The 27,995-nt window shown below is 40.4% G+C and overlaps 4 protein-coding genes across 4 annotated transcripts; all 4 read right to left on the bottom strand.

Annotated features, from left to right (window-relative positions):
- Positions 1-2,805, bottom strand: LOC117318122. Its single transcript, XM_033873124.1, has one exon. It carries the CDS (start codon positions 2,803-2,805, stop codon positions 1-3), a length of 2,805 nt encoding a protein of 934 aa, XP_033729015.1.
- A 67-nt stretch (positions 2,806-2,872) lies between these two features.
- Positions 2,873-5,932, bottom strand: LOC117318123. Its single transcript, XM_033873125.1, has one exon. It carries the CDS (start codon positions 5,930-5,932, stop codon positions 2,873-2,875), a length of 3,060 nt encoding a protein of 1,019 aa, XP_033729016.1.
- A 47-nt stretch (positions 5,933-5,979) lies between these two features.
- LOC117318125 lies at positions 5,980-15,094 on the bottom strand. Its single transcript, XM_033873126.1, has 3 exons — positions 14,038-15,094; positions 7,574-12,397; positions 5,980-6,110 (listed from the first exon to the last, which is right to left on the bottom strand). The coding sequence occupies exons 1-3, from the start codon at positions 15,092-15,094 to the stop codon at positions 5,980-5,982; spliced, it is 6,012 nt and encodes a 2,003-aa protein (XP_033729017.1).
- A 47-nt stretch (positions 15,095-15,141) lies between these two features.
- LOC117318126 lies at positions 15,142-24,256 on the bottom strand. Its single transcript, XM_033873127.1, has 3 exons — positions 23,200-24,256; positions 16,736-21,559; positions 15,142-15,272 (listed from the first exon to the last, which is right to left on the bottom strand). Exons 1-3 carry the CDS (start codon positions 24,254-24,256, stop codon positions 15,142-15,144), a joined length of 6,012 nt encoding a protein of 2,003 aa, XP_033729018.1.
- Positions 24,257-27,995: the final 3,739 nt, after the last annotated feature.

A 27,995-nucleotide genomic window follows, 5' to 3' on the forward strand; every position in this document is an offset into this window, starting at 1 on the left:
TTAGTTACTGTTCTCAACAAGAATGACCATCTCGGTGATAGGTCGCACGAACACAGTTGATTTTCCGTTCCTCACAACACGCACTTCAGCCTTTCTAACTTTCCCATCGCATTCGCTGGGTATAGCATTTTGTACCAAACCGAGAGACCACTCATTGCGCGGAAGTCCTTTGTCCTTTAGAAGAATGACGTCTCCGACACGAACGTTGGGACGAGCGTTTGTCCATTTCCTTCTTTGTTGTAACGATTGGAGATAACCGTCATGCCACTTTTTCCAGAACACGTCCGATAGTAGTTGTACCCTTTTCCAATGAGACTTGTAGAAATCTTTCTCACAAACGGAAACAGAGGATATTTGATCACTTTGGCCTACTTTCTGATTTAGTAGGACTGCCGGACTCAGAATTTCTGGTGATTCTGGATCGGTAGATATCGGTCCGACCGGTCTAGAATTTACAATTGCACACACCTCGGCCATGAATGTAACTAACACTTCGTGTGTGAGACACTTAGATGCGGCACCTAACAACATTGAATCCAGAATTCTACGCACAAGCCCAATCATTCTTTCCCACACCCCTCCCATGTGGGAGGAATGGGGAGCATTGAATTTCCACACCACACCGGAATTGTATAAATATTTGTTCGCGGGACTATCGGTGACATTGATCGCATCTATATGAAGGCTGTCCGTTGCTCCAATAAAATTAGTTCCACGGTCAGATCTGAATTCACGGACATTGCCTCTGAGGGCCACGAAACGACGGAGAGCGTTGATAAACGACGAGCTACTCATCTCCTCTACAACTTCGACATGAATCGCTCTAGATGTCAAACATGTGAACAGAATACCCCATCGTTTAGAATTTGCTGCGCCTCCCCGCGTTTTCCTGGTGACAACGGACCAAGGACCAAAGGCGTCCACTCCGACGGATGTAAACGGCGGTCCAGGTTGAAGACGGTCCGCTGGTAAATCAGCCATCTGTTGAATTTCTACACTTCCTCGAAGTTTTCTACATTTGACACAATGATGAATGATGCTCGATACGAGCCTTTTGGCTCCTACAATCCAGAAACCATTACTCCTAAGAGCACCCTCTGTAATATTGCGACCCTGATGACAAACTGATTCATGGTAATGAAGCACAATTAACCTTGACACATGACTCTTGCCTGGGAGAATCCAAGGATTAGTCTCTTCTACTGGAAGCTCGGCTTTGTTTAAACGACCTCCGACCCTTAAAAGTCCTTTGGAGTCTAGAAAAGGGTTGAGATTCCTGATAGAGCTATTTGTATTGATAGGTTTTCCGTCTTTAAGACAAGACATCTCCTCATGATAAGATTCCCTTTGAACTTGTCCAATGATGAATTCCTGAGATTGTCTTAGCATGTCTATCTTGTCACATAAGATTTGCGGTTTTGTAGGTGAGGTACGAATAGCTCTCTTGAGAGCTGCTATACCACTACTAAGTCTTTGCCATGACGAGAACTTGTTAAATCTTTCCGAAAAGTTCTTCTCCACAGAAGTCTTTCGCGATGTAATCACAACCTCCGGCCTGACTTCTTTATCAATGTCGGGGTCTATCAACGTTTTTTCTGTTTCACTATCCTCGCACACCGGGTTTGGTCCTTGAAGCCACATACTGAGGTCAAGTTTATCGGCGGTAACAGAAGTTCTAGTAGCTTGATCTGCTGGATTTTTATTTGTGGAAACGTAGGACCATTGGTCAGATCGAGTGCTTTGTAGAATTCTCTCGACACGATTTGCGACGTAATTGTAGAATCTTCGGGTCTTGTTATAAATGTACCCTAACACTACTTTGCTGTCACTATGATATCTAATAGTTTCTAGCGGAATATCAAGCGCGTCGCTAAGCGTTTCACCAACCTCTACGGCCAAAACAGCAGCACACAATTCGAGTCGGGGAATTGAGTGTCCTTGAGAGGGCGCTAACTTTGCCTTGCCCATAACAAATCCCGTATGAGTTTCATTGTCGTCCTTAGATGTGACGTAGGCTACCGCCGCTATGGCTTTCTCGGATGCGTCTGAATAGATATGAAGTTGTACTGATTTCGCCGTAGTCAGAGATATAGGAACACACATACGAGGGATTTGCACGTCTCCCAAGTGTTGAAGTGAAGAAGTCCAAGCGTTCCATCTCTCTTGCTGTTCGTCGGAAATGATTTCGTCCCACGCAGTACCAGTAGTAAGTTCCCTTAACAAAATACGTCCATGAATAGTTACTGGTGAAATGAAGCCGATAGGGTCAAATATGCTATTGAGCGCTGACAACATGTTGCGGCGCGTTCCAGTTTTCTCTATGACATTGACATCAAACTTAAATATGTCCTTGTTAAGATCCCACGACATGCCTAAACTATGTTGTATGGGAAGAACGTCTTCCTCCAGATCCAACGATTTCAAACCTTGACACCTATCTTCCTCCGGAAAAGAATTCATCACCTCCGCACTGTTGGAAGTAATCTTGTGTAATCGAATATTACCATTGTCTCGAAGAACCTTCTGTGTTCTTTTGATTAAGTCGATAGCTTCATCAGCTGTAGGACGAGATAGAATAGCATCATCCACATAAAAGTCATGTTCAACAAAGTCCTTGACGTCGTCATCAGCTCCTTCTGCAGATTTGCACAAGGAAAACATGGCAACAGCGGGCGACGGGCTGTTTCCAAACACATGTGCCTTCATGCGGTAGTCGATCAGCTCTTGCGTAGGGTCGTTATTTTGATACCACAGAAATCTTAGATAGTCCCTATGCTCTTCCTTGACCAGAAAACGATAAAACATCTGTTCTATATCTGCAGTGATGGCGTAGGCATCCTTCCTGAAGCGAATCAATATCGATAGCAAACTGTTAGTGAGGTTCGGTCCAGACATGAGCATACTGTTGAGCGAAACACCTTGATAGATAGCCGAAGAGTCGAAAACGCCACGGATCTTTTCCGGCTTCTTGGGATGGTATACCCCGAATATGGGTAAATACCAAATCTCTCCTGATGAAGGTGGGGCCACTTCTGCCGCTCCGGAATCCAGGACTTTTTTCCATAAACTTAACAAAATGCTCACACTTGGTAGTATTCTTTTTCAGGTTAGCATCGAGAATACTTGCTCTTTTCCATGCTAATTTTCTGTTATTGGGCATCTTAAGCCTAGGATTACGAAAAGGTAAGGGGGCAGTCCAGAAACCGTTGTCGTCCATATGACATTCCTCTTTCATGATGTTGATAAATTCCCTGTCCTCTACTGAATACCCAACTTTTTCGTCGTCTTTAGTCTTAGCGAAGACCGTATCCGTCTGTTGGCTTTCCTTTACTGCCATGTACGACTCACAAGGTTGGAATATAGTTCCTCTTCCGCTTACTATTGATGTTTTATACACGGTCACGGAGTCAGGGGGATGTACTTTTCCCAGACAAACATCGCCTACGACAACCCATCCAAGGCTTAATTTCTGTGCAAAGGCTGATCCTCTAGGTCCCACTATCTGTTCATGAACATGATGAACATCAGGTACATCTCTACCAATCAGAAGTCCCATGAAGCATTCCGGTCTGTAGGGTGGAATCTCATCTTTTAAAACTCTGAGATGTTCCTGGTGGGCGACCACCTCTGGCGTAGCCGTCTCTGTAATATCTTGAGGTATATCGCACTCAATCACTGTCGGAAGAACATGCTGAGAAGAACCATCCATAGCACGGACCACCAAGCCATCAACTCTTCTTCCTGATGTCTGATAAGTGCCAGCACACGACGAAATGGTAAAGCGTATCTCGTCTCCAGCAATACCCAAGGCATCGAGAAGTTCCGAACTCGCTAATGTGCGGTTGCTTTGATCGTCCAAAACAGCGTAAACAGTGATTGACTTTCCAGCTTGTCCTTCAGGATATATGTCGACTAAGAGCGTCTTGGCGCATGATCTACCGCTGACCCCTTCTCCACAGATAGCTGTACATTTATTGGTGACTTTTTCAGCCTGCTCCCCGCCTTGAGGTTTTGGACTTCTTGGTTTATCAGATGTGTTGATAGGATCATGAAGAGCTGTAGAATGTCTTGTGCTGCCACATTCATTACAGTTTATAGTCGCAGTACATTTCCGTGCCATATGCGAAGTAGACTTACAGCATTTAAAACACATCTTATAATCCTTCAAAAGTTGTCTCCTCTCTACAATGTTCTTTCTAAGGAAATTTCTACATTCATTGAGCGAGTGAGAATTTGATTCATGAAGGGGACACTTGACTTCTTTTCTTTCCGTATCCACTTCTGTCTTCTTTACGAACACTTTGTCTTGTCTCTTATTCTGTGTTCCAGAAGGCTTAACTTCTTCTGTAGTAGCATGTATGTCGAAACTTGGGTCGTTTAAAGTAGAACTCATTTCCTGGATAAATCTTACAAAGTAAGAAAATGGAGGGAAAAGTTTCTTGTTTTCAATTTTGTATCTTGAAGCTCTAGTAAACCACTTGTTCTGCAGATGGGATGGAAGCTTAGCTACAATAGGATTCACTCCCCAAGACGTGTCGTAAAAGGATAACATCTGTTTGTATCTCTCATCTTCCTTGACGCTTTCAATCTCTGAAAGAATATCCCCAAGGTCGTACAATCTCTTAGAATCCTTGGGACTTATGGCAGGAAAATTCTTGATTTTCTTACGTAGTGTACTTTCCACTAACTCAGGAGCTCCATACCGCTCATCAAGACGACTCCATATCCTCTTAAGACCACCAGCAGGATTGTGCGCGTTTGCTGCTCTCATATTCATAGCTTGTCTTGAGGATTCTGGCCCCAGCCAGTTAGTCAACAAAGCCATCTCCTCATCTGGTGTGGCCTTCAGTTCAGAAAGGACGTTTTTGAACGAGGTTTTCCATACACCATATATACCAGGATCATCAGTAAACTTAGTGAAACGAGATGATATGAGGTCTTTCTTAAGAAGGTAGTTCGTGAAATCTCCAAACATAGCATTAGCTGAGGAGGGATCTAAAGGTGGAGTCTGCGGTCTGTGAGTGGTCGTAGGAGGAGCTGTATAATCTGGTTGTTCCCCTATCGACGAATAAGAATGTGCGTGACTATGATTCCGATCAGGGGACTGAAAATCTTTCGCTTGATCTATATAAGTCTCGAAGCTGCCATTGTTCTCAATCACATATTGTCTAGTCCTTTCAACTGGATCTTCCTCTGGTACCTTGAGAGATTCTCTTGACGCCCTCCATTCATCCTTGATTATCAAGTTATCATATACGGTGGCCTCTGCTTCAGCTTCCGCACATAATTTCTCTTCCTTAATAAGCTCTAAATCTACATCGATTTCTTCTCTCTCCCTCTCTGTTTTGGCACGAGCCCAGGAATCTCTCTCAGCTAAGAGCGCTTTCTTTCGTTTGAGTTCCGCCTCTTTCTGGACAAAAACAAGCCTTGCTTTAGCTGCCTCTGCTTTAGCCTTCATCCTTGTTGATTCTGAAGACTGGTTCGAAGCTCTGGACTTTGCAGATTTTGACGACCTAATTTCGTGTACGTTTAAACTCCTGGTATCAATCTGTTGCAGAACATCCTTCACAAAGATATCGTTTTCTTTATCATACTTTAAAAGTTCATCATAAAATGATATACTGTCTTTTGTCCTCATATCCTGCAGGTACCCTGCGTAATCTCGCGACACTAGACGGTATTCCCCATACGACAAACACAACTCATGATTCGATTTCTTCAGAGCATCGATAGTATCTGCACACTTAGCAGCTTGGTCCATTTTCGACTTAACTGCCTCCCATCTTCCATATAACTTGGATTTAAACCGCTGAACTCGCACTTGGAATTCTTCCATGGCTACATCCGTCAGGCTTCTTAAACGAGCTGGATATCTGTCATCAGCTCGCTCCAAACCTATCTCGTCGTCTATATGGCTTTGGGGATTCAACATAGCTGCAAGATCTTACCTTACCAATGCTCTGGCCGAAGTGTCGTGTCTCATTCTAGCCCACTGTCCCAGCTTCTTACTGTTCTGCCCCTCATCTCTCGTGCGTTACGAATAAGACTGGCAGACAGAAAACGGGTACCATCAATGTTTATTTTAACCATCAACTGTAGCACCGTAAGAACTGCAATGATACAAGCAAAACAGTTCTTACAAATATAGTACATAATAATGTGATAACCCTACATGTACATTAATATCATACAAAACTGTTCTATGAACCTGCAATTAGATACATTGAATAGTATCATTTCTGTAGCATATCATCTTATTTCAACTTGCTCTTTATAATGATGTACATAATGTAATACTACATAATGTAATACATTATGTTATTTAGTATCTAATTTACAAAAAACCTAGTGTGTAATATGTAACCAATCAACATGGACTATTGTTGTCGATATAAGTTCATACATCAAGATCATCATGAAAATATCGACATACAATTATTAGAATTATTTTAAAATGTAAAAGGTCTCTGCATCATTCTTTCCTTAACCGAATTATTGGTCAATACAGTTAATACTGCCTAAATACATGAAATACTGTCGAATAACCTGACAATAACACTAAACTGTAGTTACTTAATAATACAGACATACTTCAATGAAATTCATGAATAGCATATTAGCATATGCATTTAAACAGAATTTACTGTATAAACTTACGCTGTAGGGACACCCAGCTGGGCATTCATGCTCTCACGACACACGTAACATAAGACTGGATATATTAATACTCTCAACGAGATTCACTGCAAGAACACAAAAACTTACTATCAGTTACGTACAGAACGATAAAACCATATTCTCTATAACCTGACAGTGCTAGATTTGTACCATACAGAACGATGGAACCATATTCTGCACGAAATAACAATACTGGATTTATACCATACAAATCACATTGTTCATTGCTATATATTGTACCGGGTGTCAGACACAGATGTAAATATGATTTCAATCACGAAAAACTTATGAACAACATTTCACAATAAAAATGACTAACTAGCACTTAAACTAATATTTATGGTATTCTGATGACACGATTGACGTTAATCAATGTAATTTTATAAACACACCTCATGAACAATTGACTTGGCGAGAGCTTGGTAATAATTAACATGAAAGTATAACTCGTCAATCATAGGACATTGAACTTATCCGATTATCTGACACTTTCTAAACAAACAAACTTCATTTATCAACTTTTTTCATCTAAATCTCGTATATACAATATCCACGATATATAGGATTATCTTTCAAATACAATGATAATTATAAATGTGTGGTATTTAACACCAGAAACTTACAAAAGACGTAAAATTCGTGTCGTCTGCTAAAGAACACAACGCTGTGAAAAACTACGCAAAAAGTGGTGACGTCACCAAAGGGAGGTAATGACTTTAGCGCACCACTAAGATTCAATATAATAATCAGAACGCCGTTCCGGCACACTCCCCGTCTGATATTATAGATATCATCTAATATTACCATACAAACATTTTTACATTATAATCAATAAGTTTATAAACTTTATACACTTAAATTAACACACAGTTCGACTAATAACGCACTTAGTTACTGTTCTCAACAAGAATGACCATCTCGGTGATAGGTCGCACGAACACAGTTGATTTTCCGTTCCTCACAACACGCACTTCAGCCTTTCTAACTTTCCCATCGCATTCGCTGGGTATAGCATTTTGTACCAAACCGAGAGACCACTCATTGCGCGGAAGTCCTTTGTCCTTTAGAAGAATGACGTCTCCGACACGAACGTTGGGACGAGCGTTTGTCCATTTCCTTCTTTGTTGTAACGATTGGAGATAACCGTCATGCCACTTTTTCCAGAACACGTCCGATAGTAGTTGTACCCTTTTCCAATGAGACTTGTAGAAATCTTTCTCACAAACGGAAACAGAGGATATTTGATCACTTTGGCCTACTTTCTGATTTAGTAGGACTGCCGGACTCAGAATTTCTGGTGATTCTGGATCGGTAGATATCGGTCCGACCGGTCTAGAATTTACAATTGCACACACCTCGGCCATGAATGTAACTAACACTTCGTGTGTGAGACACTTAGATGCGGCACCTAACAACATTGAATCCAGAATTCTACGCACAAGCCCAATCATTCTTTCCCACACCCCTCCCATGTGGGAGGAATGGGGAGCATTGAATTTCCACACCACACCGGAATTGTATAAATATTTGTTCACGGGACTATCGGTGACATTGATCGCATCTATATGAAGGCTGTCCGTTGCTCCAATAAAATTAGTTCCACGGTCAGATCTGAATTCACGGACATTGCCTCTGAGGGCCACGAAACGACGGAGAGCGTTGATAAACGACGAGCTACTCATCTCCTCTACAACTTCGACATGAATCGCTCTAGATGTCAAACATGTGAACAGAATACCCCATCGTTTAGAATTTGCTGCGCCTCCCCGCGTTTTCCTGGTGACAACGGACCAAGGACCAAAGGCGTCCACTCCGACGGATGTAAACGGCGGTCCAGGTTGAAGACGGTCCGCTGGTAAATCAGCCATCTGTTGAATTTCTACACTTCCTCGAAGTTTTCTACATTTGACACAATGATGAATGATGCTCGATACGAGCCTTTTGGCTCCTACAATCCAGAAACCATTACTCCTAAGAGCACCCTCTGTAATATTGCGACCCTGATGACAAACTGATTCATGGTAATGAAGCACAATTAACCTTGACACATGACTCTTGCCTGGGAGAATCCAAGGATTAGTCTCTTCTACTGGAAGCTCGGCTTTGTTTAAACGACCTCCGACCCTTAAAAGTCCTTTGGAGTCTAGAAAAGGGTTGAGATTCCTGATAGAGCTATTTGCATTGATAGGTTTTCCGTCTTTAAGACAAGACATCTCCTCATGATAAGATTCCCTTTGAACTTGTCCAATGATGAATTCCTGAGATTGTCTTAGCATGTCTATCTTGTCACATAAGATTTGCGGTTTTGTAGGTGAGGTACGAATAGCTCTCTTGAGAGCTGCTATACCACTACTAAGTCTTTGCCATGACGAGAACTTGTTAAATCTTTCCGAAAAGTTCTTCTCCACAGAAGTCTTTCGCGATGTAATCACAACCTCCGGCCTGACTTCTTTATCAATGTCGGGGTCTATCAACGTTTTTTCTGTTTCACTATCCTCGCACACCGGGTTTGGTCCTTGAAGCCACATACTGAGGTCAAGTTTATCGGCGGTAACAGAAGTTCTAGTAGCTTGATCTGCTGGATTTTTATTTGTGGAAACGTAGGACCATTGGTCAGATCGAGTGCTTTGTAGAATTCTCTCGACACGATTTGCGACGTAATTGTAGAATCTTCGGGTCTTGTTATAAATGTACCCTAACACTACTTTGCTGTCACTATGATATCTAATAGTTTCTAGCGGAATATCAAGCGCGTCGCTAAGCGTTTCACCAACCTCTACGGCCAAAACAGCAGCACACAATTCGAGTCGGGGAATTGAGTGTCCTTGAGAGGGCGCTAACTTTGCCTTGCCCATAACAAATCCCGTATGAGTTTCATTGTCGTCCTTAGATGTGACGTAGGCTACCGCCGCTATGGCTTTCTCGGATGCGTCTGAATAGATATGAAGTTGTACTGATTTCGCCGTAGTCAGAGATATAGGAACACACATACGAGGGATTTGCACGTCTCCCAAGTGTTGAAGTGAAGAAGTCCAAGCGTTCCATCTCTCTTGCTGTTCGTCGGAAATGATTTCGTCCCACGCAGTACCAGTAGTAAGTTCCCTTAAAAAAATACGTCCATGAATAGTTACTGGTGAAATGAAGCCGATAGGGTCAAATATGCTATTGAGCGCTGACAACATGTTGCGGCGCGTTCCAGTTTTCTCTATGACATTGACATCAAACTTAAATATGTCCTTGTTAAGATCCCACGACATGCCTAAACTATGTTGTATGGGAAGAACGTCTTCCTCCAGATCCAACGATTTCAAACCTTGACACCTATCTTCCTCCGGAAAAGAATTCATCACCTCCGCACTGTTGGAAGTAATCTTGTGTAATCGAATATTACCATTGTCTCGAAGAACCTTCTGTGTTCTTTTGATTAAGTCGATAGCTTCATCAGCTGTAGGACGAGATAGAATAGCATCATCCACATAAAAGTCATGTTCAACAAAGTCCTTGACGTCGTCATCAGCTCCTTCTGCAGATTTGCACAAGGAAAACATGGCAACAGCGGGCGACGGGCTGTTTCCAAACACATGTGCCTTCATGCGGTAGTCGATCAGCTCTTGCGTAGGGTCGTTATTTTGATACCACAGAAATCTTAGATAGTCCCTATGCTCTTCCTTGACCAGAAAACGATAAAACATCTGTTCTATATCTGCAGTGATGGCGTAGGCATCCTTCCTGAAGCGAATCAATATCGATAGCAAACTGTTAGTGAGGTTCGGTCCAGACATGAGCATACTGTTGAGCGAAACACCTTGATAGATAGCCGAAGAGTCGAAAACGCCACGGATCTTTTCCGGCTTCTTGGGATGGTATACCCCGAATATGGGTAAATACCACATCTCTCCTGATGAAGGTGGGGCCACTTCTGCCGCTCCGGAATCCAGGACTTTTTCCATAAACTTAACAAAATGCTCACACTTGGTAGTATTCTTTTTCAGGTTAGCATCGAGAATACTTGCTCTTTTCCATGCTAATTTTCTGTTATTGGGCATCTTAAGCCTAGGATTACGAAAAGGTAAGGGGGCAGTCCAGAAACCGTTGTCGTCCATATGACATTCCTCTTTCATGATGTTGATAAATTCCCTGTCCTCTACTGAATACCCAACTTTTTCGTCGTCTTTAGTCTTAGCGAAGACCGTATCCGTCTGTTGGCTTTCCTTTACTGCCATGTACGACTCACAAGGTTGGAATATAGTTCCTCTTCCGCTTACTATTGATGTTTTATACACGGTCACGGAGTCAGGGGGATGTACTTTTCCCAGACAAACATCGCCTACGACAACCCATCCAAGGCTTAATTTCTGTGCAAAGGCTGATCCTCTAGGTCCCACTATCTGTTCATGAACATGATGAACATCAGGTACATCTCTACCAATCAGAAGTCCCATGAAGCATTCCGGTCTGTAGGGTGGAATCTCATCTTTTAAAACTCTGAGATGTTCCTGGTGGGCGACCACCTCTGGCGTAGCCGTCTCTGTAATATCTTGAGGTATATCGCACTCAATCACTGTCGGAAGAACATGCTGAGAAGAACCATCCATAGCACGGACCACCAAGCCATCAACTCTTCTTCCTGATGTCTGATAAGTGCCAGCACACGACGAAATGGTAAAGCGTATCTCGTCTCCAGCAATACCCAAGGCATCGAGAAGTTCCGAACTCGCTAATGTGCGGTTGCTTTGATCGTCCAAAACAGCGTAAACAGTGATTGACTTTCCAGCTTGTCCTTCAGGATATATGTCGACTAAGAGCGTCTTGGCGCATGATCTACCGCTGACCCCTTCTCCACAGATAGCTGTACATTTATTGGTGACTTTTTCAGCCTGCTCCCCGCCTTGAGGTTTTGGACTTCTTGGTTTATCAGATGTGTTGATAGGATCATGAAGAGCTGTAGAATGTCTTGTGCTGCCACATTCATTACAGTTTATAGTCGCAGTACATTTCCGTGCCATATGCGAAGTAGACTTACAGCATTTAAAACACATCTTATAATCCTTCAAAAGTTGTCTCCTCTCTACAATGTTCTTTCTAAGGAAATTTCTACATTCATTGAGCGAGTGAGAATTTGATTCATGAAGGGGACACTTGACTTCTTTTCTTTCCGTATCCACTTCTGTCTTCTTTACGAACACTTTGTCTTGTCTCTTATTCTGTGTTCCAGAAGGCTTAACTTCTTCTGTAGTAGCATGTATGTCGAAACTTGGGTCGTTTAAAGTAGAACTCATTTCCTGGATAAATCTTACAAAGTAAGAAAATGGAGGGAAAAGTTTCTTGTTTTCAATTTTGTATCTTGAAGCTCTAGTAAACCACTTGTTCTGCAGATGGGATGGAAGCTTAGCTACAATAGGATTCACTCCCCAAGACGTGTCGTAAAAGGATAACATCTGTTTGTATCTCTCATCTTCCTTGACGCTTTCAATCTCTGAAAGAATATCCCCAAGGTCGTACAATCTCTTAGAATCCTTGGGACTTATGGCAGGAAAATTCTTGATTTTCTTACGTAGTGTACTTTCCACTAACTCAGGAGCTCCATACCGCTCATCAAGACGACTCCATATCCTCTTAAGACCACCAGCAGGATTGTGCGCGTTTGCTGCTCTCATATTCATAGCTTGTCTTGAGGATTCTGGCCCCAGCCAGTTAGTCAACAAAGCCATCTCCTCATCTGGTGTGGCCTTCAGTTCAGAAAGGACGTTTTTGAACGAGGTTTTCCATACACCATATATTATAAGACTCTTTCATATGTGTATATGTAGGATAGGGATATTCCACCCGAGGGGTCACAAAATGTGGTGAAACCCGAGGCTTGCCGAGGGTTTTACCACATTTTGTGATCCCGAGGGTGGAATATCCCTATCCTACATACACACATAATGAAAGAGTCTTTTTCTCTCATATCATTACCGAATTTCTGGCGAAAGTGTCCCTCAGCCATCCATTTTCTTCAATTTTTTAATTTCTTTATTTGACGTTTTTACTAAATATACTTGTGATATTCTGAAAGATCATACCCTATTTTGACAAACTATGTTTGCACACAAATTTCATTCATTGTGTGGTTAAGTGATGAACGAATGAACAATTCGCCGATAAAAATTACCATAACTTGACCGACTTTTACGTGGCCGTGATCAAATTGTCAACATCCGAGAAAAAGAAGTTCTATCAACAATACTGAAAGCCAACGCTGAAATGAGTTTTCCAACTTCACATATAATTTGATTTGCACCTCGACATATTTAATCATTTCACAGAACACACTGTACTTTTAAATGTCAAGTCATTTTTTTTTTATAAAATACTACGTCACTGCATGACGTCACGACTGTCATTGGAATTCCATTCATAGTTCAAGGATATTGACAGTGATGTCGATCTCGATCGCCATGACGCGGCGATGTTCCGTGGCTGGTAATTTTAAATTCACTGTGATTTTGGCAACTTCGTGTGTGAACCAGCGAACAGTGACTATACGAGTATTCGATCTTTTCTGTGACAAAGGATTATATGTGTTTAACCGGTTGTCTTGATGGAATGACGAAGGTAGGTCAGTCGATAGGCTAACGATGATCATATTGAAAGGCTAGTATGGCAGTTAGTTTTCATGGTTACTCTACACAAATATAGGCTCTGAGTTACAATTAAAATAAATATTTTTATATGAACATCGAGGGGTGTCATTTTTACCGAATGTTCGTTCATTTAAGAGCCAATTCCCAACTTCCAAATACACAGGTTACTGGGTAGGTCTAACAGTTACTGACAGTACAGTAGAGTAAACAAATTCCAGGGCCCCCTGCTGACGCAAACGGAACCGTTTCATAGGTTGTGACGTTTGACATTTTTTTTTAAATTTTTTTTTATGTATGGCTTTTATTTTACTTCCTGTCATTGCCAGGTGATTGTGTGTGTTTACATGTTTTTAATGACAAATGACAAATCTGTCGGGTAGGCAAGTCTGTATTGTACTGTAACTGTGCCTACAACAGGCCTGTAGGCGTAGTCTGTTTGTTACAGTAACGGAGTTATATGTTTGCTCAGATGAAATGTCTAATTGTTTAACCGTGTAGCCCTATTGATTTACTGCTGATATGATATATATTTATCTAAGAATGTATGTATTTTTATAGTTAAGTCCAACGTTTCAAAACCGACACCGACGATAAGGACTGTCGGATGTGAACACAAGCAGACGACGTTGTGAGAGTTGTCCCCCTTGAACGCAGATTAATCCGCGCGCGTGAAATGCTATGTAAGATAGATTTATCTTACATAACTATCTTACATGGGCAAACTCTATCCAACATGGCGAGATATGAGAGAAACCAGGATCATCAGTAAACTTAGTGAAACGAGATGATATGAGGTCTTTCTTAAGAAGGTAGTTCGTGAAATCTCCAAACATAGCATTAGCTGAGGAGGGATCTAAAGGTGGAGTCTGCGGTCTGTGAGTGGTCGTAGGAGGAGCTGTATAATCTGGTTGTTCCCCTATCGACGAATAAGAATGTGCGTGACTATGATTCCGATCAGGGGACTGAAAATCTTTCGCTTGATCTATATAAGTCTCGAAGCTGCCATTGTTCTCAATCACATATTGTCTAGTCCTTTCAACTGGATCTTCCTCTGGTACCTTGAGAGATTCTCTTGACGCCCTCCATTCATCCTTGATTATCAAGTTATCATATACGGTGGCCTCTGCTTCAGCTTCCGCACATAATTTCTCTTCCTTAATAAGCTCTAAATCTACATCGATTTCTTCTCTCTCCCTCTCTGTTTTGGCACGAGCCCAGGAATCTCTCTCAGCTAAGAGCGCTTTCTTTCGTTTGAGTTCCGCCTCTTTCTGGACAAAAACAAGCCTTGCTTTAGCTGCCTCTGCTTTAGCCTTCATCCTTGTTGATTCTGAAGACTGGTTCGAAGCTCTGGACTTTGCAGATTTTGACGACCTAATTTCGTGTACGTTTAAACTCCTGGTATCAATCTGTTGAAGAACATCCTTCACAAAGATATCGTTTTCTTTATCATACTTTAAAAGTTCATCATAAAATGATATACTGTCTTTTGTCCTCATATCCTGCAGGTACCCTGCGTAATCTCGCGACACTAGACGGTATTCCCCATACGACAAACACAACTCATGATTCGATTTCTTCAGAGCATCGATAGTATCTGCACACTTAGCAGCTTGGTCCATTTTCGACTTAACTGCCTCCCATCTTCCATATAACTTGGATTTAAACCGCTGAACTCGCACTTGGAATTCTTCCATGGCTACATCCGTCAGGCTTCTTAAACGAGCTGGATATCTGTCATCAGCTCGCTCCAAACCTATCTCGTCGTCTATATGGCTTTGGGGATTCAACATAGCTGCAAGATCTTACCTTACCAATGCTCTGGCCGAAGTGTCGTGTCTCATTCTAGCCCACTGTCCCAGCTTCTTACTGTTCTGCCCCTCATCTCTCGTGCGTTACGAATAAGACTGGCAGACAGAAAACGGGTACCATCAATGTTTATTTTAACCATCAACTGTAGCACCGTAAGAACTGCAATGATACAAGCAAAACAGTTCTTACAAATATAGTACATAATAATGTGATAACCCTACATGTACATTAATATCATACAAAACTGTTCTATGAACCTGCAATTAGATACATTGAATAGTATCATTTCTGTAGCATATCATCTTATTTCAACTTGCTCTTTATAATGATGTACATAATGTAATACTACATAATGTAATACATTATGTTATTTAGTATCTAATTTACAAAAAACCTAGTGTGTAATATGTAACCAATCAACATGGACTATTGTTGTCGATATAAGTTCATACATCAAGATCATCATGAAAATATCGACATACAATTATTAGAATTATTTTAAAATGTAAAAGGTCTCTGCATCATTCTTTCCTTAACCGAATTATTGGTCAATACAGTTAATACTGCCTAAATACATGAAATACTGTCGAATAACCTGACAATAACACTAAACTGTAGTTACTTAATAATACAGACATACTTCAATGAAATTCATGAATAGCATATTAGCATATGCATTTAAACAGAATTTACTGTATAAACTTACGCTGTAGGGACACCCAGCTGGGCATTCATGCTCTCACGACACACGTAACATAAGACTGGATATATTAATACTCTCAACGAGATTCACTGCAAGAACACAAAAACTTACTATCAGTTACGTACAGAACGATAAAACCATATTCTCTATAACCTGACAGTGCTAGATTTGTACCATACAGAACGATGGAACCATATTCTGCACGAAATAACAATACTGGATTTATACCATACAAATCACATTGTTCATTGCTATATATTGTACCGGGTGTCAGACACAGATGTAAATATGATTTCAATCACGAAAAACTTATGAACAACATTTCACAATAAAAATGACTAACTAGCACTTAAACTAATATTTATGGTATTCTGATGACACGATTGACGTTAATCAATGTAATTTTATAAACACACCTCATGAACAATTGACTTGGCGAGAGCTTGGTAATAATTAACATGAAAGTATAACTCGTCAATCATAGGACATTGAACTTATCCGATTATCTGACACTTTCTAAACAAACAAACTTCATTTATCAACTTTTTTCATCTAAATCTCGTATATACAATATCCACGATATATAGGATTATCTTTCAAATACAATGATAATTATAAATGTGTGGTATTTAACACCAGAAACTTACAAAAGACGTAAAATTCGTGTCGTCTGCTAAAGAACACAACGCTGTGAAAAACTACGCAAAAAGTGGTGACGTCACCAAAGGGAGGTAATGACTTTAGCGCACCACTAAGATTCAATATAATAATCAGAACGCCGTTCCGGCACACTCCCCGTCTGATATTATAGATATCATCTAATATTACCATACAAACATTTTTACATTATAATCAATAAGTTTATAAACTTTATACACTTAAATTAACACACAGTTCGACTAATAACGCACTTAGTTACTGTTCTCAACAAGAATGACCATCTCGGTGATAGGTCGCACGAACACAGTTGATTTTCCGTTCCTCACAACACGCACTTCAGCCTTTCTAACTTTCCCATCGCATTCGCTGGGTATAGCATTTTGTACCAAACCGAGAGACCACTCATTGCGCGGAAGTCCTTTGTCCTTTAGAAGAATGACGTCTCCGACACGAACGTTGGGACGAGCGTTTGTCCATTTCCTTCTTTGTTGTAACGATTGGAGATAACCGTCATGCCACTTTTTCCAGAACACGTCCGATAGTAGTTGTACCCTTTTCCAATGAGACTTGTAGAAATCTTTCTCACAAACGGAAACAGAGGATATTTGATCACTTTGGCCTACTTTCTGATTTAGTAGGACTGCCGGACTCAGAATTTCTGGTGATTCTGGATCGGTAGATATCGGTCCGACCGGTCTAGAATTTACAATTGCACACACCTCGGCCATGAATGTAACTAACACTTCGTGTGTGAGACACTTAGATGCGGCACCTAACAACATTGAATCCAGAATTCTACGCACAAGCCCAATCATTCTTTCCCACACCCCTCCCATGTGGGAGGAATGGGGAGCATTGAATTTCCACACCACACCGGAATTGTATAAATATTTGTTCACGGGACTATCGGTGACATTGATCGCATCTATATGAAGGCTGTCCGTTGCTCCAATAAAATTAGTTCCACGGTCAGATCTGAATTCACGGACATTGCCTCTGAGGGCCACGAAACGACGGAGAGCGTTGATAAACGACGAGCTACTCATCTCCTCTACAACTTCGACATGAATCGCTCTAGATGTCAAACATGTGAACAGAATACCCCATCGTTTAGAATTTGCTGCGCCTCCCCGCGTTTTCCTGGTGACAACGGACCAAGGACCAAAGGCGTCCACTCCGACGGATGTAAACGGCGGTCCAGGTTGAAGACGGTCCGCTGGTAAATCAGCCATCTGTTGAATTTCTACACTTCCTCGAAGTTTTCTACATTTGACACAATGATGAATGATGCTCGATACGAGCCTTTTGGCTCCTACAATCCAGAAACCATTACTCCTAAGAGCACCCTCTGTAATATTGCGACCCTGATGACAAACTGATTCATGGTAATGAAGCACAATTAACCTTGACACATGACTCTTGCCTGGGAGAATCCAAGGATTAGTCTCTTCTACTGGAAGCTCGGCTTTGTTTAAACGACCTCCGACCCTTAAAAGTCCTTTGGAGTCTAGAAAAGGGTTGAGATTCCTGATAGAGCTATTTGCATTGATAGGTTTTCCGTCTTTAAGACAAGACATCTCCTCATGATAAGATTCCCTTTGAACTTGTCCAATGATGAATTCCTGAGATTGTCTTAGCATGTCTATCTTGTCACATAAGATTTGCGGTTTTGTAGGTGAGGTACGAATAGCTCTCTTGAGAGCTGCTATACCACTACTAAGTCTTTGCCATGACGAGAACTTGTTAAATCTTTCCGAAAAGTTCTTCTCCACAGAAGTCTTTCGCGATGTAATCACAACCTCCGGCCTGACTTCTTTATCAATGTCGGGGTCTATCAACGTTTTTTCTGTTTCACTATCCTCGCACACCGGGTTTGGTCCTTGAAGCCACATACTGAGGTCAAGTTTATCGGCGGTAACAGAAGTTCTAGTAGCTTGATCTGCTGGATTTTTATTTGTGGAAACGTAGGACCATTGGTCAGATCGAGTGCTTTGTAGAATTCTCTCGACACGATTTGCGACGTAATTGTAGAATCTTCGGGTCTTGTTATAAATGTACCCTAACACTACTTTGCTGTCACTATGATATCTAATAGTTTCTAGCGGAATATCAAGCGCGTCGCTAAGCGTTTCACCAACCTCTACGGCCAAAACAGCAGCACACAATTCGAGTCGGGGAATTGAGTGTCCTTGAGAGGGCGCTAACTTTGCCTTGCCCATAACAAATCCCGTATGAGTTTCATTGTCGTCCTTAGATGTGACGTAGGCTACCGCCGCTATGGCTTTCTCGGATGCGTCTGAATAGATATGAAGTTGTACTGATTTCGCCGTAGTCAGAGATATAGGAACACACATACGAGGGATTTGCACGTCTCCCAAGTGTTGAAGTGAAGAAGTCCAAGCGTTCCATCTCTCTTGCTGTTCGTCGGAAATGATTTCGTCCCACGCAGTACCAGTAGTAAGTTCCCTTAAAAAAATACGTCCATGAATAGTTACTGGTGAAATGAAGCCGATAGGGTCAAATATGCTATTGAGCGCTGACAACATGTTGCGGCGCGTTCCAGTTTTCTCTATGACATTGACATCAAACTTAAATATGTCCTTGTTAAGATCCCACGACATGCCTAAACTATGTTGTATGGGAAGAACGTCTTCCTCCAGATCCAACGATTTCAAACCTTGACACCTATCTTCCTCCGGAAAAGAATTCATCACCTCCGCACTGTTGGAAGTAATCTTGTGTAATCGAATATTACCATTGTCTCGAAGAACCTTCTGTGTTCTTTTGATTAAGTCGATAGCTTCATCAGCTGTAGGACGAGATAGAATAGCATCATCCACATAAAAGTCATGTTCAACAAAGTCCTTGACGTCGTCATCAGCTCCTTCTGCAGATTTGCACAAGGAAAACATGGCAACAGCGGGCGACGGGCTGTTTCCAAACACATGTGCCTTCATGCGGTAGTCGATCAGCTCTTGCGTAGGGTCGTTATTTTGATACCACAGAAATCTTAGATAGTCCCTATGCTCTTCCTTGACCAGAAAACGATAAAACACCTGTTCTATATCTGCAGTGATGGCGTAGGCATCCTTCCTGAAGCGAATCAATATCGATAGCAAACTGTTAGTGAGGTTCGGTCCAGACATGAGCATACTGTTGAGCGAAACACCTTGATAGATAGCCGAAGAGTCGAAAACGCCACGGATCTTTTCCGGCTTCTTGGGATGGTATACCCCGAATATGGGTAAATACCACATCTCTCCTGATGAAGGTGGGGCCACTTCTGCCGCTCCGGAATCCAGGACTTTTTCCATAAACTTAACAAAATGCTCACACTTGGTAGTATTCTTTTTCAGGTTAGCATCGAGAATACTTGCTCTTTTCCATGCTAATTTTCTGTTATTGGGCATCTTAAGCCTAGGATTACGAAAAGGTAAGGGGGCAGTCCAGAAACCGTTGTCGTCCATATGACATTCCTCTTTCATGATGTTGATAAATTCCCTGTCCTCTACTGAATACCCAACTTTTTCGTCGTCTTTAGTCTTAGCGAAGACCGTATCCGTCTGTTGGCTTTCCTTTACTGCCATGTACGACTCACAAGGTTGGAATATAGTTCCTCTTCCGCTTACTATTGATGTTTTATACACGGTCACGGAGTCAGGGGGATGTACTTTTCCCAGACAAACATCGCCTACGACAACCCATCCAAGGCTTAATTTCTGTGCAAAGGCTGATCCTCTAGGTCCCACTATCTGTTCATGAACATGATGAACATCAGGTACATCTCTACCAATCAGAAGTCCCATGAAGCATTCCGGTCTGTAGGGTGGAATCTCATCTTTTAAAACTCTGAGATGTTCCTGGTGGGCGACCACCTCTGGCGTAGCCGTCTCTGTAATATCTTGAGGTATATCGCACTCAATCACTGTCGGAAGAACATGCTGAGAAGAACCATCCATAGCACGGACCACCAAGCCATCAACTCTTCTTCCTGATGTCTGATAAGTGCCAGCACACGACGAAATGGTAAAGCGTATCTCGTCTCCAGCAATACCCAAGGCATCGAGAAGTTCCGAACTCGCTAATGTGCGGTTGCTTTGATCGTCCAAAACAGCGTAAACAGTGATTGACTTTCCAGCTTGTCCTTCAGGATATATGTCGACTAAGAGCGTCTTGGCGCATGATCTACCGCTGACCCCTTCTCCACAGATAGCTGTACATTTATTGGTGACTTTTTCAGCCTGCTCCCCGCCTTGAGGTTTTGGACTTCTTGGTTTATCAGATGTGTTGATAGGATCATGAAGAGCTGTAGAATGTCTTGTGCTGCCACATTCATTACAGTTTATAGTCGCAGTACATTTCCGTGCCATATGCGAAGTAGACTTACAGCATTTAAAACACATCTTATAATCCTTCAAAAGTTGTCTCCTCTCTACAATGTTCTTTCTAAGGAAATTTCTACATTCATTGAGCGAGTGAGAATTTGATTCATGAAGGGGACACTTGACTTCTTTTCTTTCCGTATCCACTTCTGTCTTCTTTACGAACACTTTGTCTTGTCTCTTATTCTGTGTTCCAGAAGGCTTAACTTCTTCTGTAGTAGCATGTATGTCGAAACTTGGGTCGTTTAAAGTAGAACTCATTTCCTGGATAAATCTTACAAAGTAAGAAAATGGAGGGAAAAGTTTCTTGTTTTCAATTTTGTATCTTGAAGCTCTAGTAAACCACTTGTTCTGCAGATGGGATGGAAGCTTAGCTACAATAGGATTCACTCCCCAAGACGTGTCGTAAAAGGATAACATCTGTTTGTATCTCTCATCTTCCTTGACGCTTTCAATCTCTGAAAGAATATCCCCAAGGTCGTACAATCTCTTAGAATCCTTGGGACTTATGGCAGGAAAATTCTTGATTTTCTTACGTAGTGTACTTTCCACTAACTCAGGAGCTCCATACCGCTCATCAAGACGACTCCATATCCTCTTAAGACCACCAGCAGGATTGTGCGCGTTTGCTGCTCTCATATTCATAGCTTGTCTTGAGGATTCTGGCCCCAGCCAGTTAGTCAACAAAGCCATCTCCTCATCTGGTGTGGCCTTCAGTTCAGAAAGGACGTTTTTGAACGAGGTTTTCCATACACCATATATTATAAGACTCTTTCATATGTGTATATGTAGGATAGGGATATTCCACCCGAGGGGTCACAAAATGTGGTGAAACCCGAGGCTTGCCGAGGGTTTTACCACATTTTGTGATCCCGAGGGTGGAATATCCCTATCCTACATACACACATAATGAAAGAGTCTTTTTCTCTCATATCATTACCGAATTTCTGGCGAAAGTGTCCCTCAGCCATCCATTTTCTTCAATTTTTTAATTTCTTTATTTGACGTTTTTACTAAATATACTTGTGATATTCTGAAAGATCATACCCTATTTTGACAAACTATGTTTGCACACAAATTTCATTCATTGTGTGGTTAAGTGATGAACGAATGAACAATTCGCCGATAAAAATTACCATAACTTGACCGACTTTTACGTGGCCGTGATCAAATTGTCAACATCCGAGAAAAAGAAGTTCTATCAACAATACTGAAAGCCAACGCTGAAATGAGTTTTCCAACTTCACATATAATTTGATTTGCACCTCGACATATTTAATCATTTCACAGAACACACTGTACTTTTAAATGTCAAGTCATTTTTTTTTATAAAATACTACGTCACTGCATGACGTCACGACTGTCATTGGAATTCCATTCATAGTTCAAGGATATTGACAGTGATGTCGATCTCGATCGCCATGACGCGGCGATGTTCCGTGGCTGGTAATTTTAAATTCACTGTGATTTTGGCAACTTCGTGTGTGAACCAGCGAACAGTGACTATACGAGTATTCGATCTTTTCTGTGACAAAGGATTATATGTGTTTAACCGGTTGTCTTGATGGAATGACGAAGGTAGGTCAGTCGATAGGCTAACGATGATCATATTGAAAGGCTAGTATGGCAGTTAGTTTTCATGGTTACTCTACACAAATATAGGCTCTGAGTTACAATTAAAATAAATATTTTTATATGAACATCGAGGGGTGTCATTTTTACCGAATGTTCGTTCATTTAAGAGCCAATTCCCAACTTCCAAATACACAGGTTACTGGGTAGGTCTAACAGTTACTGACAGTACAGTAGAGTAAACAAATTCCAGGGCCCCCTGCTGACGCAAACGGAACCGTTTCATAGGTTGTGACGTTTGACATTTTTTTTTAAATTTTTTTTTTATGTATGGCTTTTATTTTACTTCCTGTCATTGCCAGGTGATTGTGTGTGTTTACATGTTTTTAATGACAAATGACAAATCTGTCGGGTAGGCAAGTCTGTATTGTACTGTAACTGTGCCTACAACAGGCCTGTAGGCGTAGTCTGTTTGTTACAGTAACGGAGTTATATGTTTGCTCAGATGAAATGTCTAATTGTTTAACCGTGTAGCCCTATTGATTTACTGCTGATATGATATATATTTATCTAAGAATGTATGTATTTTTATAGTTAAGTCCAACGTTTCAAAACCGACACCGACGATAAGGACTGTCGGATGTGAACACAAGCAGACGACGTTGTGAGAGTTGTCCCCCTTGAACGCAGATTAATCCGCGCGCGTGAAATGCTATGTAAGATAGATTTATCTTACATAACTATCTTACATGGGCAAACTCTATCCAACATGGCGAGATATGAGAGAAACCAGGATCATCAGTAAACTTAGTGAAACGAGATGATATGAGGTCTTTCTTAAGAAGGTAGTTCGTGAAATCTCCAAACATAGCATTAGCTGAGGAGGGATCTAAAGGTGGAGTCTGCGGTCTGTGAGTGGTCGTAGGAGGAGCTGTATAATCTGGTTGTTCCCCTATCGACGAATAAGAATGTGCGTGACTATGATTCCGATCAGGGGACTGAAAATCTTTCGCTTGATCTATATAAGTCTCGAAGCTGCCATTGTTCTCAATCACATATTGTCTAGTCCTTTCAACTGGATCTTCCTCTGGTACCTTGAGAGATTCTCTTGACGCCCTCCATTCATCCTTGATTATCAAGTTATCATATACGGTGGCCTCTGCTTCAGCTTCCGCACATAATTTCTCTTCCTTAATAAGCTCTAAATCTACATCGATTTCTTCTCTCTCCCTCTCTGTTTTGGCACGAGCCCAGGAATCTCTCTCAGCTAAGAGCGCTTTCTTTCGTTTGAGTTCCGCCTCTTTCTGGACAAAAACAAGCCTTGCTTTAGCTGCCTCTGCTTTAGCCTTCATCCTTGTTGATTCTGAAGACTGGTTCGAAGCTCTGGACTTTGCAGATTTTGACGACCTAATTTCGTGTACGTTTAAACTCCTGGTATCAATCTGTTGAAGAACATCCTTCACAAAGATATCGTTTTCTTTATCATACTTTAAAAGTTCATCATAAAATGATATACTGTCTTTTGTCCTCATATCCTGCAGGTACCCTGCGTAATCTCGCGACACTAGACGGTATTCCCCATACGACAAACACAACTCATGATTCGATTTCTTCAGAGCATCGATAGTATCTGCACACTTAGCAGCTTGGTCCATTTTCGACTTAACTGCCTCCCATCTTCCATATAACTTGGATTTAAACCGCTGAACTCGCACTTGGAATTCTTCCATGGCTACATCCGTCAGGCTTCTTAAACGAGCTGGATATCTGTCATCAGCTCGCTCCAAACCTATCTCGTCGTCTATATGGCTTTGGGGATTCAACATAGCTGCAAGATCTTACCTTACCAATGCTCTGGCCGAAGTGTCGTGTCTCATTCTAGCCCACTGTCCCAGCTTCTTACTGTTCTGCCCCTCATCTCTCGTGCGTTACGAATAAGACTGGCAGACAGAAAACGGGTACCATCAATGTTTATTTTAACCATCAACTGTAGCACCGTAAGAACTGCAATGATACAAGCAAAACAGTTCTTACAAATATAGTACATAATAATGTGATAACCCTACATGTACATTAATATCATACAAAACTGTTCTATGAACCTGCAATTAGATACATTGAATAGTATCATTTCTGTAGCATATCATCTTATTTCAACTTGCTCTTTATAATGATGTACATAATGTAATACTACATAATGTAATACATTATGTTATTTAGTATCTAATTTACAAAAAACCTAGTGTGTAATATGTAACCAATCAACATGGACTATTGTTGTCGATATAAGTTCATACATCAAGATCATCATGAAAATATCGACATACAATTATTAGAATTATTTTAAAATGTAAAAGGTCTCTGCATCATTCTTTCCTTAACCGAATTATTGGTCAATACAGTTAATACTGCCTAAATACATGAAATACTGTCGAATAACCTGACAATAACACTAAACTGTAGTTACTTAATAATACAGACATACTTCAATGAAATTCATGAATAGCATATTAGCATATGCATTTAAACAGAATTTACTGTATAAACTTACGCTGTAGGGACACCCAGCTGGGCATTCATGCTCTCACGACACACGTAACATAAGACTGGATATATTAATACTCTCAACGAGATTCACTGCAAGAACACAAAAACTTACTATCAGTTACGTACAGAACGATAAAACCATATTCTCTATAACCTGACAGTGCTAGATTTGTACCATACAGAACGATGGAACCATATTCTGCACGAAATAACAATACTGGATTTATACCATACAAATCACATTGTTCATTGCTATATATTGTACCGGGTGTCAGACACAGATGTAAATATGATTTCAATCACGAAAAACTTATGAACAACATTTCACAATAAAAATGACTAACTAGCACTTAAACTAATATTTATGGTATTCTGATGACACGATTGACGTTAATCAATGTAATTTTATAAACACACCTCATGAACAATTGACTTGGCGAGAGCTTGGTAATAATTAACATGAAAGTATAACTCGTCAATCATAGGACATTGAACTTATCCGATTATCTGACACTTTCTAAACAAACAAACTTCATTTATCAACTTTTTTCATCTAAATCTCGTATATACAATATCCACGATATATAGGATTATCTTTCAAATACAATGATAATTATAAATGTGTGGTATTTAACACCAGAAACTTACAAAAGACGTAAAATTCGTGTCGTCTGCTAAAGAACACAACGCTGTGAAAAACTACGCAAAAAGTGGTGACGTCACCAAAGGGAGGTAATGACTTTAGCGCACCACTAAGATTCAATATAATAATCAGAACGCCGTTCCGGCACAACCACATTCGTTGTAATTTCTAAGGCCTTCTCAATAGAATATTTAAAATTTTCCCAAAAAGGATGACATGAACCTTCCGGTCGATATAAAGTACACAGTAATGAAATTTGCCTGTCCATTTCGATTTGTATCCAAATATTTTCTCCATGTACAAATTCAAGATCGTATCTTCGAATACATTTCAACGAATCAGAATAATATACTTATAAACCTCCACCTGAGAAATTTCTATCTTTTCGAAACGGCTCCATAAAACCCGGTATAGTTAATTCAGAAAATGGTACATGGTGATCTAAATGGGTTTCGGTAAAGCACAAGATATCAAATTCATCTGCTATATTTTCAATATATTCCAATTTGTTTCTTATACTCCTAGTATTTAAATGAAATATAGACAATTCATTTTCCGCGGGACCAGGGTTTGATTCTATATCCATGTCCAATATCAACAGTAATAATAAAATATTGTAATAAAATATGTTGTCAAATTGTGACTGTATGCACATAAAGACGAAGGATATCAAACTTGCTATCAAACTAGATAAAATATCTAAAAAAAAATTAGCACTGATGTGACCTTTAAAATGAATTTTCTTAAAAATTAGTCCCCCATAAGCTACATTGTAAAAACTTCCGATAGAAACTCTGTTCCAAATTGCGGATATATCACCTTCTAACCATTATCAAAATTAGTCAACCGCACAGTGATCCCATCGGAAACATTCACAATAATAGCATTATAAACTATTCCGAGAAAGAAAACGGCTCTTGAATATACATATTGGTTTCGGTCAAGGTCAAAGTTTAGTAAACAGTAGACAGATAGATAAAAGAGAAAGAAAGATGATACAAGTAAGGATAAAGCGAGAAGAAATATAGAAAATGGAACAGAAGTATGTAATGACATAACTAATTGATCGAGAGAAAGTGAAGATCGGAGATGCTTACGATAATAAAAATAAATGAACACTGATATTTTCAAGAGATAAAGAGAACAAGAATAATGTTAAATGGTACATACACTCATCAGTACATATCTACACACTTAGTACACAAGTACGCTGGAACCCACATGCATACTATATGAATACATCGTATTTGCCACACACATACACACAGGCAAGTTGCAAACACACCTCACTGCGCACACACCACTAAATCAGCTCCGTCATTGCGCACGCGCCCTACAAATTTCACATGCACGCGCTCTACAAATTTTTCATGCTTACTATAGAAAAGATCTTTGCCACACACACATATATTCAAAGCTAACACGACTCACTGCTTATAATTATAATAATACCAACATACCTCGCAGTAAATATTTGCACAAGAGATAAGCAGAAACACGTACATGTATATCCAGAAGATAACATATAAGGCAAGATGTAGAAAAAATATCAAACAAAAATGCATATAATAATTGTACACTTGAATAAACTGTACAGTGTATCTCTCCTTTCTCGTGAAGTTCGAGTGACTTGAACAGGGATAAATTTATTACAACATAATTTATAAATTTATAAAAGGTATCTACACACCTAGCATCTAGCTAATGTAGGTAATGTACACTTACACTGTCCGTGTTGTAGATTGAATTCATTACAGTTGATTATTGAAGGACTTAAAATTACGAGGAATATTCTTTGTTCGTAAAATTAAATACAAAAAAAAAAAAAAAAAACATAATAATTGTACACTTAGATAAACTGTACAATGTATCTCTCCTTCCTCGTGAAATTCCAGTGACTTGAGCAGTGATAGATTTAGCACAATAAAGTTTATAAAAGTACATCTGTATAGGAACGTCAAACATTGTTTATGAGGAATGTTTTTTTTTGAAATTACAAATGATAATGTTCTTTTCATGAACGTAGTCGATATAGCATCATATAGTGTACTATTGAACCAAAGAATATGATTGTAACTTATCATTTAGAATTATTAGTGTTGAAGAGACTGGTGATCAGCGAGCGTGTGTCGAATCGTTCAACTCATATGCAAATAGAATATGAGAGTCTACTACAAGTTATACGTAGGGGAGCAAACTATTTGACGGCTCCATATATGAATAGTGTGTAGGTCCACGAGAGAGAGTGAGAGAGAGCAAGACACCCCTCGACATTTCTATCATGCGAAATTACAGGGTCATCGAGGGGTCACTCAGGCCCGAAAGAAGCATTTGTAGTCTAACCACGTGTATGGTTTTGTAAAATAACATGACTT

This window comes from Pecten maximus, chromosome 19 (genome assembly GCF_902652985.1).
Source record: "Pecten maximus chromosome 19, xPecMax1.1, whole genome shotgun sequence".
Classification (NCBI taxonomy): Eukaryota; Metazoa; Mollusca; class Bivalvia; order Pectinida; family Pectinidae; genus Pecten; species Pecten maximus.